A 14,553-nucleotide genomic window follows, 5' to 3' on the forward strand; every position below is an offset into this window, starting at 1 on the left:
TAACGTAGTGCCGTAAACCTTAAACGACCAGAAAAACAGTGATTTAAACAACTTTACAGCTCAAATAATCCACAAGTTTTAACTGAAGAATTCATATAAGTGCTTTTATAAAATGATAAGCTTCACATTTCTGTTTAAACCCTCAAAACAATTGGCTCCATTCACTTCCATTGTAAGTGCCTCACTGTAACCTCGATATTTGCTTTTTTTAAAGAAAAGGAGGGACAAGTCGAAATTATTTTTTGTGGTAATCAACATTATGCCACAAATGCTGTCGATTGAGCTTAATTTGTATTGAATCTGAAAATATTCCTTTAATTTAATTTAGTTGAAGATTACACAATTAAATCTGATGAAAATATGTTTTGAAATTGAAACACATTTTTAAACATATATTATTTTTGAGTGAGGTTGTCAAATGTCTTAAGAAAATGTAATCAGTTGACAGTTAAAAGAAAGAACCATGGACCTGAATAAATAATGTGACATAAAATGATAAAAGAGTCAAAGGTCTCCCGTATTTTGTTATGAATACGAGCGGTATTAGCCAAACATTTGTACCATTCATTAACTGTGAGAATCACTGAAAAGGTAAATCAAGATCTGATACTGCAGAATGTGAAAAATACATGAAAATTATGATTCTTCCACAATGAAGTCCATTTTTGCCCTTTTACACACCGCTTAGACGACATTGACCAATATGACCTAATACTTCAATTAAGGTTGAAAAAATAATTGCAATATAGTTTAAAGGTGCAGGTAAATCCTCATAAAATGCTGGACATTTTTATCCATGTCCTTGTCAATTGTGTTTACCCTTTTCTTGACCACTCTAAACTTTAAAGGAATCTGGTCTCTTATACACAATCAAGATTTAAGGTTACATTTTATACACTGTATGCTCCAAAATTGTGAATTTAGATTTTTCCTTTTTTCATTTCCACCTAAAAAGAAAAAAGGTTTTAGAATTTTGAAAGTGTTAAAGAAAAGTAATGACATAAGAGGGGAAAAAATCTGATTTTGCACCATGTAGAGGTGACTAATCAAATGTAAACAAATTAGTTACTATTAGTTAACTATTTTTGCAGTTCAGTTAACCCTTGTGTTGTGTTCGTTTGTGCTAACACCTTTTGTATTCCTGGTCAAAAATGACCGGCCCACTACGTTTGTTATAATCTCTCACATTGCATATATTATCAGAAGATATAACAGAGACCAAACAGCAGTATTACAGTATGAAATTTCCACTAACACACATACATATAATAAACAGGAGCCTTTTTGTCTCGTTTTTCCTTATTACTTCCTGAAACACATATACGTAACATAGACAATGATATACTGTAACTTACAGCAGACTATCCCGATTCAAACGAGCCCAAACACAACATAATATGATAAGTAGTTCTTGAACAAAAGGGCGCTCAACTTACGTTTTGTGTGTGTTTATGAGAGTGTGTGAGCACGCACATATCCGAGGACTTTGTGTGTGCAAACACACATCCACATATGTGCTCATCTAAAGAATTGGGATGCTCTAGAAAACTTAATACAGTATTTCTGTATTTTGTATTCTAATCCATTCATTTCCAATGGCCGGTCACTTTAGACCAGGAACACCACAGCTGTTAGAAAGTGAAGTAAACCCCTAACATTTTCAGAAAAAAAAAAAATGTTAAAAATGAACAATATAAGGGTTAAATAGTTCTGCAGTGTGAGAAATACAAATATTTAATTTGTAGTCTCACAACTAAAACCATAAAAGTTATACAATTAAAAAATGGTTTAAGTGAAGCATGTCATGTCAGCTAGACTAGATGCAGTTGAATATTAGTGAACAATCTGTCAGGAATATGTGCAATACATATTTGAGGAGAATAATTTAAGAGCACAATGGTGCAAACAAAAACAAAAAAACTACATTAAACTTACCCCATTATATCTCGATATTTACAAGCAATAAACAAATACAAGTAATAAACACCAAAACACAAAATAACTCTTAATCAGTTTATTTATTTTAAAAGCATTGGAGGGTTTTCTTTATTGTTTAAATCAAAAATGAATCAATTAAACAAATTAGTCAAGTCTCATACCATAACATTAGTACTAAAGAAAAGATATCTTAAAAGCTCACCAAAAAAAATAAGCACATAATAAATAAAAATTTGCAGAATGATGCAAAACAAAGCAAATGAAAAAAAAAACAAAAAACATTAGGTCCTGTTCATGAAGGACAGAGGTTTTCAGCATTAAGTTTTATCACCTGAGGAGATACACGGAAGCTTTTGTATATTGACAAAACCTGCTGGTCCAATGAGATTTGGCTGTAGATTGAGACCTAGAACAGGTCTCATCAGACATCCTTTTAGTGTGATTACTGTAGACAATGTGCCAATCAGTGCATAATCAGTTTAGTGTGAGAAAACTTAAGGATGGACAAGGTCTAGATTGTGCGCCAAGCATCAAAGCAGTTCTTAAAATACAGTCGTCCCTCTAAATTCTCAATCTAGCATCATGATTAAAAGCAACCACACTCACACACTCTCAGTTCACTTGAATTTGATATACGGACACAGGATGCCTCAAACACAGCAAATGATGCAGCATTTTTCCCGAAGGGACTATAGAATACTAGTTTTCTTCTCTATATGATTGCTAAGCTATACCAGATCCTGTATCTGGGCTCTGTCCTAAACTCTTATCTAGTAGACTGCATAATTTATAGACAACTACTCTATAGTACATAAACATAGCAGTAATTCAAAGCATAAGAAACATAACTTTCCAGTACAACAAACCAAACAATAAAAAAAATAACTTTAAAAACCACAAAACAAATAAAAACAAATCAGACTTAATCCAGTGGTTTGTGATATCTGATAGCCTGTCCAGAGCACTATAGCTGCAAATGTATTGAGTATAATGGGAGGGATATCAAATGCAGTTAAATCCGGACTGCTAAAAGAGGGCATTGTAAGTGAAAATCAAAAGACTGTCTAGTATACAAAGCCCACTGCAGCCAAAACACAGTGTACCATTGATGTGCATTAGCCAAACACAGTACAAGAGATCCAGAGAAAACTCAAACCACGCATCCAATTCGAGATGACAGGAAAACAGCTAAGGACGATACACAAAAAGGAAAACAGCCTTCTTTAGAAGGCCTCTGAGAAGAACATTTTTGAGAATGCCCAAACATACAAAGCATTTTCAGGAATACATCATTTAATTAGCTACAGAACAAATACATTGTTTTAGATACTATTCTGGTTTGGTTTCGTTATTGTAGTTGAGAACGCTGAGTTTGTCATCGTACTTCAGGTAACTGCCAGCAGCTACCTAAAGCACTGAATATTGCATGAATATTTTTCTTTTGTCCTATACCCACACTGGTTTAAGCACTCGGACAAAGGTGCATACTTAGACTAATGTATTGATTTATTGTGACAGGTTCCATTCCACAGTGTTCATTTTGTAGAAGCACTATGAAGTAGCATCTATACAATGTAACCCATCACACTAGCAGACGAATAGTTTTTCATTGACAATACCAGTAAGAAAGTGCAATATTGCATGTGTATTTCTTTAGTTGAGAGAACCCGTGCCTGACGGCAAACCTGTAGAAAATATCAAACAGTAAACAATGGTGCAAAACAAGTCAAAGGATTTTAAGGCTTTCTGAGTTTCCTGATGTATTCTTTGTTCTCTGAGATAGTTGTAAGAGGTCCGCAGGTGGGACAGTTTGGAGAGAAATCATTTCCCATTCTCTCCAACGTGAATATACATACACAAAAACATTCGCACACAAGCAGCACTACTCTACACAAGCGTGTACCGTCACCCCTAATATAAGGTGTATTACTTCTAGTAGTTCATATAATAACATCTTTGCCATTTAAGCTGCAGGCATAGATATTTATCTACATGTATCCACATTACTATTAAACATATTGCTACATGTACCAACATGTCAACATTACATGGACAAACAAAAGTGTTCTTCCAAGCAGAAAACAATAATAATAGATGCATGGTCTAATAATAATTATAAAAAATGTATATATATATATATATATATATATATATATATATATATATATAAACTATTTCAGGTGCCATGCTGCAGCTAATAGAATACATAAGGAAATAAGATAAAAATTCAAATAACTTAATACGATTTCAGCCATTTCAGTAGGGAAAGCAATGTGAAAATGTGGCATTTACAGGCAGTGTTTTTTACTCAAAAGAAACTCACTGGCCATTTCAGCTTCAATTGTCATCAATGTTTGGTTTCAATGGGTGTCAAGAATATTATTACTATTCTTAGGAATGAAAACCCTTGGTATCCCTACTTAAACATCACTGGTTTAGCTAAACATATACCAAACGTTTTGGGAATGCGCAATGTCGCTGTATGTGTCAACACTGAGTAATACACAAATACTTAATAATTCTGCAATTCATTCTGGTTATTGTATCATACAGCACGTGTGGACAAGCAAAACAGAGCACTAGAGAGGGTTTGCTAATCTTATGTACTCTGGCTATACAAAAAGACATGACAAACAAGGTTGTGCTAAATTTTTGATAATAGATTAATCGATTGCAAAAAAAAAAAAAAAAAAAAAAAAAAAAAAAAGACCAAAGGCTGTAAAACAGGTAAACTTTCCCTTAAACCGTGACGCTTCCTTAGAGGTTTTTAAACATGGCTGACAAGTGATGACAGATAACAACAAAACGGTTGTTGGAAAACATTGTGCTAATGCTCATGGCCAATGCTTTTGTATTGTTATTTCTGCGTATTTCTTACTAGATCTCCATAAATGAAGAGCTTACAATTTTTCCACCCAAAGCAAGCACAATTTAGAGCCAATTTTGTATTCTGCATCACTTGTCAATCATGTAATAATATAAAATCACACGACTTGGGGTCTTTGTAGGGGAATGTGCTTTAGAGTTTTGTGTCTCCTTTGCCCATTTTGGTCATCACTGATTGGGCGAAGGGGTTAGGAGGAAGACGTGGTGAAGACGTGGTGAAGTTCTTCATTTTTGGCCTGTGAAAGTGAGGACTGAGCTTAAAAGGATCCCAGCATGCAGGGTAATCAAATCAAGCCGAGATGGTGGTCACAGTGCAGAAGGCAGGGGTCTGACTGAGGTCCCAGAGAGGGTGTGGTGAGGCAGTGGGTGTGTCTACATGGCAGTGCTGGCGTACTCGGAGGCGACAGCGAGCGGGGTTGAGGCGGATCCCTGAGCTAAACCCTTACGGTTGATCAAGGCGGGGTGGAAGTTGGGGTGCCGGCGGGCGTGCTTGATGAGGTGGTCACTGCGCATGAAGCGCTTGTCGCAGAGTGGGCACAGGAAGCGTTTCTCGCCAGTGTGAGTACGTAGATGCCGGGCCAACTCATCAGAACGGGCAAACTTTTTTTCGCAGTCGGGCCAGGTGCAAGGGAAGGGCCTCTCACCTAGATCGAACACATGGATAATTATCATACAATTTCTTATCAATTACTAGCTTTACTCTTTGTCATATCCTCATTTTATACATTTTTATAGACAGATTTTATACAGATTTCACTCAAACAACACAGGGTGAGAAACGAACATGGAACTTGGAAGTGTTCTAGCTACTTGTGTTTTATTAGTGTACTAGGAACTATACTTGTATTTTATAAGTGTACTAGCGTTTCATTAGTGTACAAGCAACTGACTGGAGCGGTGTCCCCAATGATGCACTATACACTATGCACTTGTCCGTCTAGTGTATACATTTTGTGTAAACTGTCCCAAATGGAACACTAATGATTTTTTACTACACAGAAGTATTTGCCGTTTTTCAGCTGATGGGTTTCAAACGCGTGCAATATGTGTGTCCTGAACCACACTCTTCTGCACTATTCAATGGCATTTTGTAGTGTAAGTGTGAGTAGTATGTTAACACTGGAAATACAACAATAAGAAGTGTACTAAGAGTACCCGGAAGATGTACTTCTTCGACTGTCAAATCGGAGTGTGGAATGTTGGACACACAGCGGAAGGGGCGGAGTTATCTGACCACGATGGTCTGACAAAATAATTTTAATTAGTGGTGAATCTAACAAGAAATTTGAGTTGAATGCTTTACCATTACCTAATTTTTTTTTAATATGTAGGTTATGAGGGAAATATGTGTTGGACTGAGTTTTGCAAACACGCTAAAGCTAGCGGCAACACATCACGTGCGTTTTCAAACCTCACTTATGTCAGCCGAAAACGAGTGAATGCTTCAGTGTAGTAAAATAAAGTTAAGCTGTGTCCCAAATGACGCACTATACACTATGCACTCAGCCATGTAGTGTATGAGTTTTCAAAGTGTAGTATCATCCCAAATGGAACACTTAACGTTTTTTTCCTACACAGAAGCATTCTCCATTATTTACAATTGTTTTGTCTGACCAGCACTGCAGCCAGGTATTCATAGTACACTTCTTTTTGATGCATTTTCAGTAAAAACATACTACTTGCACTACAAAATGGCATAGAATAGTGCAGAAGTGTACGGTTTGGGACGTACCTTTAGTGTTCCATTTGGTATGATACTACACTTTGAAAATTCATACACTATAGTGCATAGTGTATATCCTAAGTGCATAGTGTAGAGTGCATCAATTCAGCCAAACTCAGTTCAAGACTTATATCTCTGAAATTTACATATGCAAACAGCGTGTGGTGATGGTAAAGCATTCAACTAATTTGTAAGGTGCTGTGTTTGCTGAAGTTTCGCTAACTCCGCCCCTTCCGCTATGTAGGGCAAGCCACGAGCGCGGAGTGCCCAAAATGTCCAACATTCCGCACTCTGTTTTTACATCGGGTACATGTAGTACACTTCTTTTGTAACATTTTCAGTGTGAACACACTACTTGTACTCGCATACTTACATAACAAAATTGCATAGAATAGTGCAGGAGTATGCGATTGGGTCGCACCTTAGCTTTTCGTTGGTGTCCTAGCCTATGTACTAGCGTTTAATTAGTATATTAGCTACTGTACACGTGTACTACTATTTCTTAGTGTACAAACTACTGTACTGGTGTTCAGTTAAAATCCCTCACCATGCCCCCACATTACAACTTTTGGATAAAACCAAGTGTTTACAGACAGTTTGTGAACTGAATAGCTCATGAAGAGAGAGGCCAGGTGCGTGGCTTAAAGAGCTCGTTTTGCTATAGTCAAATGACAGAAGGTGCATTTTAAATGGGATCCTGCGCGTGACCGGGCGCGCGCGCGGTGTGTGCTCGAGCTCTGTTTATATGCAAATATGAGGTTAGTCACTACACTACTATACTCGGCCCTCCCTCACGCTCTCCTTCCTTTGTTCATAAACTTTCTTTGTTAGGAGGCCACAGTTGAGAGTTTTCCACTCTTTTGTTCAACTAATGAATAGTGAATTACATTATTCTACACAAATTCACTTTTAATATCTTTATTCAGGGCCGTTGATGAGTGCTGACAGGAGCCCTTGACAACAGTCAAGAAACAAACGCCAGACACAATTAAAAGTTCCTCTGTCCGAGAACTACAATACAATATACACGAGCTCATACCTCAGATCTTTCATAATGACCACTGAAACCAATAGTACCTCTTCTTTAGAAATGGTCAATTATATATATATATATTCCTTCGAGCAATTGAAGGGCAGTTTATGTATAACTATATATATATATACACATTATTAAATGTATAGCTCTTAGATGATATCTGCCGCATTACCGACTTCATTCTTTCCCATGTGCTTCATTTTACCTGTGTGTGTTCTGATGTGCGCTTTCAGGTGGGATGATTTTCCGTACACCCTGTCACACCCGTCGAAAGTACAGGGGTGACGCTTGGTGGGGGAGCGTGGTGCGCCCCCTCCTCCCCAAACCTGCTGGGGGGTGTTACTGTACTGTCCCGGGACAGGGGTGGCAGAGGGGGTCATGGTCGGCGTTGGGGTGGTGGAGTCAGACAACGTGGTGTAACCGCTCTCTCCGCATGACGAGTTGCTGCTCTCGGAGTAGGCCGACATAGGACGAAACTTGCCGTGCAAGTCCGTGAGGATCTCCGCCACCGTCATCATGTTGGCCCCCTCTAACCGGAGCGTCTCCCGCACCTCCCTGTCCTCGCTCGACCCGTCTGGCTCCCCGAGAGGAAGGCCCTGAGGAGGAGCCTGAGCCGCACCAGACACCGGGGTGGGTCGGTGGAGGACGGGACCGCTCGATATCGACACCAAACATTCAGCGGCAAAATAATCCGAAAAGGCGAAAGACATTATTTCGCAACTGTTTTAACGACAAAGCAAAAGTTATGATGTAGTGCCTCGTTTCCTGAGCCCCTTCAGTTATTCTCCAAAGATTTTCAACTCGATGTTTTTTCTCATCAGCGGCCTCTGCTCTCTATATTTAATAAATACAAACAATATAAATAAAGATAAAAGGCCCAAAAAATAAGTAAAAAAATGCGGTACCGGCGTGTCTCCGTTTCAAGCTCCAACGTGGTGTCCTACATTTGCCCCTAGTTTCATTGTGTCTGTCTGCTGCTAGAGCCGGTACAACCCACACCACGCCCCCGGTAACGAATTTACTAAACATACTACGGCGAGGGCTTTGATCATGAATATTCATTACGTAATGCGCCGTTTGTCCATTAGGCCAAACTGATTGGCTGGAAAACAGACGTTGGTAAATAGGCGGTACTCCCATACTAAATTAACAAATCATGATCTGTCTCATGAATATTAATTAGGCTAACGTGCCAGGACACTCCACGAAGGTTGCCGAGCAACTTCATCGTAGCGTAATGAATATTCATGAGTTAATCTTTTGCCATAGTAGGAATCGAAAACCGAATTTTTGCCGGCATGCAAAGAGAAACACGCAACGAATGACATGGGAAACTGACGCGCACTACTACGGGCGTGGAGCAAAGAGAGTCCATTTGTCAAATCTAAAAAAATATCTTTAATCACAGGAGAGTCTGCTCCGAAGTATGGCGATATGATCGTAATTATGATGTCAGATAGAGTCAAGATGATGAAGGAGATACATACTTGATATGTCTGAAGGAACGTAATCTACAAGCCAAGAAAACAATCTTCATGGTGCACATAGTAGTATTTAGTTTAAGCCACGAACTTTTTTTTTTTTTTTTTAAATAACCGCCCCATATGGGGGTGGATCACCACATGCCCCATTTTCACACTCTTTTGAAGTTGACTGTGATCAGTATTCATACATTTTCTAAATCCTTCAATCTTGTGTTATTAAGACATACAATTTCTATAGTTTTCAACAACACCCTTGTAAGACTCACCTTTGTATTCTGTATTTTGTAGGCAACAAATGGGGAATAAAACAGTGAAACAAAGAAAGATTATCTAATAAATAGAGACTAAACACACTATACAAAAAGTAGGGCAAACACAAAATCCAAACAGATGCTGTGATTCATGTGTATGACCTCCTCCCTTTGTGTCAAGCATCGAATAGAAGTGAAAGGTGCTGTGTCAAAATGGGAAGTGCTGCGGATGAAATGAAAGGGATCATGGAATAATGTATTAGTAGGTCAGTGAACATTAGAGCTGCTCAAATACTTTGTGTGTACCATGTGTCTCCAATTTCAATATAATTTCCCCAAATGTATCTGCTTCAAATTAAAGTGGTTTAAAAATCTGCATATTTACACTTATCTCTAAACTGTGTAAATTCATGTCAAGTATAAAGAGTGCTATTGTTACAACCTACACTATAAATATTTTAAATTTTGTGCCTGAATTTATTGTGGTAATCACATTTACTTGTTTAAAATAATTGTTATGACATACCCAATCACCATCCCCACCCAACCATTATTTCATAAAAAAAAAAATTCTAAATGGTAAACATATACAGTCATGGGGAAAAGAAAGTACACCCTCCTTGAATTCTAAGGTTTTACATATCAGAACATACTAAAAATCATCTGGTCCTTAGCAGGTCTTAAAATTAGGTAAATACAGCCTCAGATGAACAACAACACATGACATATTACACCGTGTCATGATTTATTTAACAAAAATAAAGCCAAAATGGAGAAGCCATGTGTGATAAACTAAGTACACCTTATGATTCAATAGCTTGTAGAACGACCTTTAGCAGCAATAACTTCAAGTAATCGTTTTCTGCATGACTTTATCAGTCTCTCACTGATTTTGGCCCACTCTTCTTTACAACATTGCTTCAGTTCATTGAGGTTTGTGGGCATTTGTTTATGCACAGCTCTCTTAAGGTCCCGCCACAGCATTTCAATCGGGTTGAGGTCTGAACTTTGACTGGGCCATTGCAACACCTTGATTCTTTTCTTTTTCAGCCATTCTGTTGTAGATTTGCTGGTGTGCTTTCAGGATCATTGTCTGTTGCATGACCCAGTTTCGGCCAAGCTTTAGCTGTCGGACAGATGGCCTCACATCTGACTCTAGAATATTTTGGTATACAGAGGAGTTCATGGTCGACTCAATGACTGCAAGGTGCCCAGGTCCTGTGGCTGCAAAACAAGCCCAAATCATCACCCCTCCACCACCGTGCTTGACAGTGGGTATGAGGTGTTTGTGCTGATATGCTGTGTTTGGTTTTCGTCAAACGTGGCTCTGGGCATTATGGCCAAACATCTCCACTTTGGTCTCGTCTGTCCAAAGGACATTATTCCAGAAGTCTTGTGGTTTGTTCAGATGCAACTTTGCAAACCTAAGCCGTGCTGCCATGTTCTTTTTAGAGAGAAGAGGCTTTCTCCTGGCAACCCTTCCAAACAAACCATACTTGTTCAGTCTTTTTCTAATTGTACTGTCATGAACTTTAACATTTAACATGCTAACTGAGGCCTGTAGAGTCTGAGATGTAACTTTTGGGTTTTTTGCAATTTCTCTGAGCATTGCACGGTCTGACCTTGTGGTGAATTTGCTGGGACGTCCACTCCTGGGAAGATTGGCAACTGTCTTGAATGTTTTCCACTTGTGAATAATCTTTCTCACTGTAGAATAATGGACTTTAAATTGTTTGGAAATGGCCTTATAGCCCTTCCCAGATTGATGGGCAGCAACAACTGCTACTCTAAGATCATTGCTGATGTCTTTCCTCCTTGGCATTGTGTTAACACACACCTGAATGCTCCAGACCAGCAAACTGCTAAAACTTCTGCTTTTATAGAGGTGATCACACTTGCTGACGATCAATTAATCAAGGGCATTTGATTAGCAGCACCTGGCTACTACTTAGCCTCTTAATTCCTATGGAAGCAGTAAGGGTGTACTTAGTTTTTCACACATGGCTTCTCCATTTTGGCTTTATTTTTGTTAAATAAATCATGACATGGTGTAATGTGTCATGTGTTGTTGTTCATCTGAGGTTGTATTTACCTAATTTTAAAACCTGCTAAGGACCAGATGATTTTTATTATGTCCTGATACGTAAAACTATAGAATTCAAGGAGGGTGTACTTTCTTTTTCCCATGACTGTAGGAAACATTGTAATGCAAAGCAGCCTCCTTTAACAAGAGCTAATTGGTAACAATTTACAATACCATTCCATTTGTTAACATTAGTTAACATGAACTAACAATGAACAATATACTGTATTTCTCAAATGCATGAGAATTTCACCAAACTCTCTTATATTTTTGTGTCTTTAGAGACCTGGCACTTATATCTATCACAAATGGATCTACAAAATGCCCAGATAGTGTCAGATGTTCAAAATATTTTAAATGAGATAATAATAGAATAAATTAGAATATATTTTTATATATGTTGATGGTTTATTTTTCCACATATCAATGAGAAAATGGAACAAATCTAGAACAGGATTCATTACAAAAAAAAAAAAATAAATAAATAAAAAACTGAGCTCCATATAACACATAAGCTACACACAAGTATTTTCTCAGGCATTTATTGAGTCTAAATAGATGCACAATTTACATAATTTCAGTAGTACACCCAAATAACAATAGTCATATCATACTGTTCATTTGTTATACTTTCTATAGTTTACTTCCATGTTGTTTGTAAGTCAACTAGCAATGTCAAATGTAAATCAAGTCAATAACTGAAGCAACAGCACCACCTTGAGTAAGAAATAGCATGTATAATATATACAGGTGCATCTCAATAAATTAGAATGTCGTGGAAAAGTTCATTTATTTCAGTAATTCAACTCAAATTGTGAAACTCGTGTATTAAATAAGTTCAGTGCACACAGACTGAAGTAGTTTAAGTCTTTGGTTCTTTTAATTGTGATGATTTTGGCTCACATTTAACAAAAACCCACCAATTCACTATCTCAAAAAATTAGAATATGGTGACATGCCAATCAGCTAATCAACTCAAAACACCTGCAAAGGTTTCCTGAGCCTTCAAAATGGTCTCTCAGTTTGGTTCACTAGGCTACACAATCATGGGGAAGACTGCTGATCTGACAGCTGTCCAGAAGACAATCATTGACACCCTTCACAAGGAGGGTAAGCCACAAACATTCATTGCCAAAGAAGCTGGCTGTTCACAGAGTGCTGTATCCAAGCATGTTAACAGAAAGTTGAGTGGAAGGAAAAAGTGTGGAAGAAAAAGATGCACAACCAACCGAGAGAACCGCAGCCTTATGAGGATTGTCAAGCAAAATCGATTCAAGAATTTGGGTGAACTTCACAAGGAATGGACTGAGGCTGGGGTCAAGGCATCAAGAGCCACCACACACAGACGTGTCAAGGAATTTGGCTACAGTTGTCGTATTCCTCTTGTTAAGCCACTCCTGAACCACAGACAACGTCAGTGGCGTCTTACCTGGGCTAAGGAGAAGAAGAACTGGACTGTTGCCCAGTGTTCCAAAGTCCTCTTTTCAGATGAGAGCAAGTTTTGTATTTCATTTCGAAACCAAGGTCCTAGAGTCTAGAGGAAGGGTGGAGAAGCTCATAGCCCAAGTTGCTTGAAGTCCAGTGTTAAGTTTCCACAGTCTGTGATGATTTGGGGTGCAATGTCATCTGCTGGTGTTGGTCCATTGTGTTTTTTGAAAACCAAAGTCACTGCACCCGTTTACCAAGAAATTTTGGAGCACTTCATGCTTCCTTCTGCTGACCAGCTTTTTAAAGATGCTGATTTCATTTTCCAGCAGGATTTGGCACCTGCCCACACTGCCAAAAGCACCAAAAGTTGGTTAAATAACCATGGCGTTGGTGTGCTTGACTGGCCAGCAAACTCACCAGACCTGAACCCCATAGAGAATCTATGGGGTATTGTCAAGAGGAAAATGAGAAACAAGAGACCAAAAAATGCAGATGAGCTGAAGGCCACTGTCAAAGAAACCTGGGCTTCCATACCACCTCAGCAGTGCCACAAACTGATCACCTCCATGCCACGCTGAATTGAGGCAGTAATTAAAGCAATAGGAGCCCCTACCAAGTATTGAGTACATATACAGTAAATGAACATACTTTCCTGAAGGCCAACAATTCATTAAAAATGTTTTTTTTTATTGGTCTTATGATGTATTCTAATTTTTTGAGATAGTGAATTGGTGGGTTTTTGTTAAATGTGAGCCAAAATCATCACAATTAAAAGAACCAAAGACTTAAACTACTTCAGTCTGTGTGCATTGAATTTATTTAATACACGAGTTTCACAATTTGAGTTGAATTACTGAAATAAATGAACTTTTCCACGACATTCTAATTTATTGAGATGCACCTGTATGTGTACACCCATATGGGATACAGATACTTCAGTGTTGCACAGAAAATCAACATGATATGGTGTTTATTTGTATGAATATATTACTCATTCCTCTTGAACTAAACAAAAACTAGATATCCTGTGATAGTAAACTTACTGTATGTAGATATGAAATAATCATAAAAATCTAATTTATAGAAGTGAAAAAAAAAGCCACTATTACATACAGTACCTAGGGTCTCTAATGACCCTATACATTTTTGGTATTACTGTTACTTGTGTGTGTGTGTGTGTTACACTATTTATAAGAGAGAGATTGAAGAATACTAAAGAGGTGTGGGCACAACTCCAAAAACTGGATATGGTACAAGGCGTGGAATGAGGTCCCGGGTCTCTAAAGACCCGAGGTATGCGTTTAAGAGTTAATTAATGTAAACATGTACAACTTTTTTTTAAAAATGTATTAGTATATGTTGAAATTAACATTAACCAAGAGTAATAAATGCTGTAAAAGTATTGTTCATTGTTAGTTCATGTTAACTAACCTTATTGTAAAGTGACTTATTAATCTAATTAATTTCAACATCTCAATAGTAATACATTTTTTAAATCAAAAGTTGTATATGTTAACATTAGTTAATGAACTAACATGAACTAACATAATTGTTAGTTCATGATACCTAATGCATTTATTAATGTTAACGGATGGACCCTTATTGTAAAGTGTTACCAGATACATAAAACATAGGCTAACAATTCTAAAAAATAAATAAATAAATAATAATAAAAAAGGTGTGTGTGTGTGTGTACATGTTTAACCTCCATTGTGGGGCCCAGC

General features: G+C 37.7%; 1 protein-coding gene across 1 annotated transcript; it reads right to left on the reverse strand.

Moving 5' to 3' along the window:
• Positions 1-1,999: 1,999 nt before the first annotated feature.
• zgc:153115 (uncharacterized protein LOC768186 homolog) lies at positions 2,000-8,533 on the reverse strand. The gene is made up of 2 exons (XM_051701572.1): positions 7,789-8,533; positions 2,000-5,468 (listed from the first exon to the last, which is right to left on the reverse strand). Exons 1-2 carry the CDS (start codon positions 8,291-8,293, stop codon positions 5,197-5,199), a joined length of 777 nt encoding a protein of 258 aa, XP_051557532.1. The 5' UTR covers positions 8,294-8,533; the 3' UTR covers positions 2,000-5,196.
• Positions 8,534-14,553: the final 6,020 nt, after the last annotated feature.

Source organism: Myxocyprinus asiaticus, chromosome 6 (assembly GCF_019703515.2).
Source record: "Myxocyprinus asiaticus isolate MX2 ecotype Aquarium Trade chromosome 6, UBuf_Myxa_2, whole genome shotgun sequence".
NCBI lineage: Eukaryota > Metazoa > Chordata > Actinopteri > Cypriniformes > Catostomidae > Myxocyprinus > Myxocyprinus asiaticus.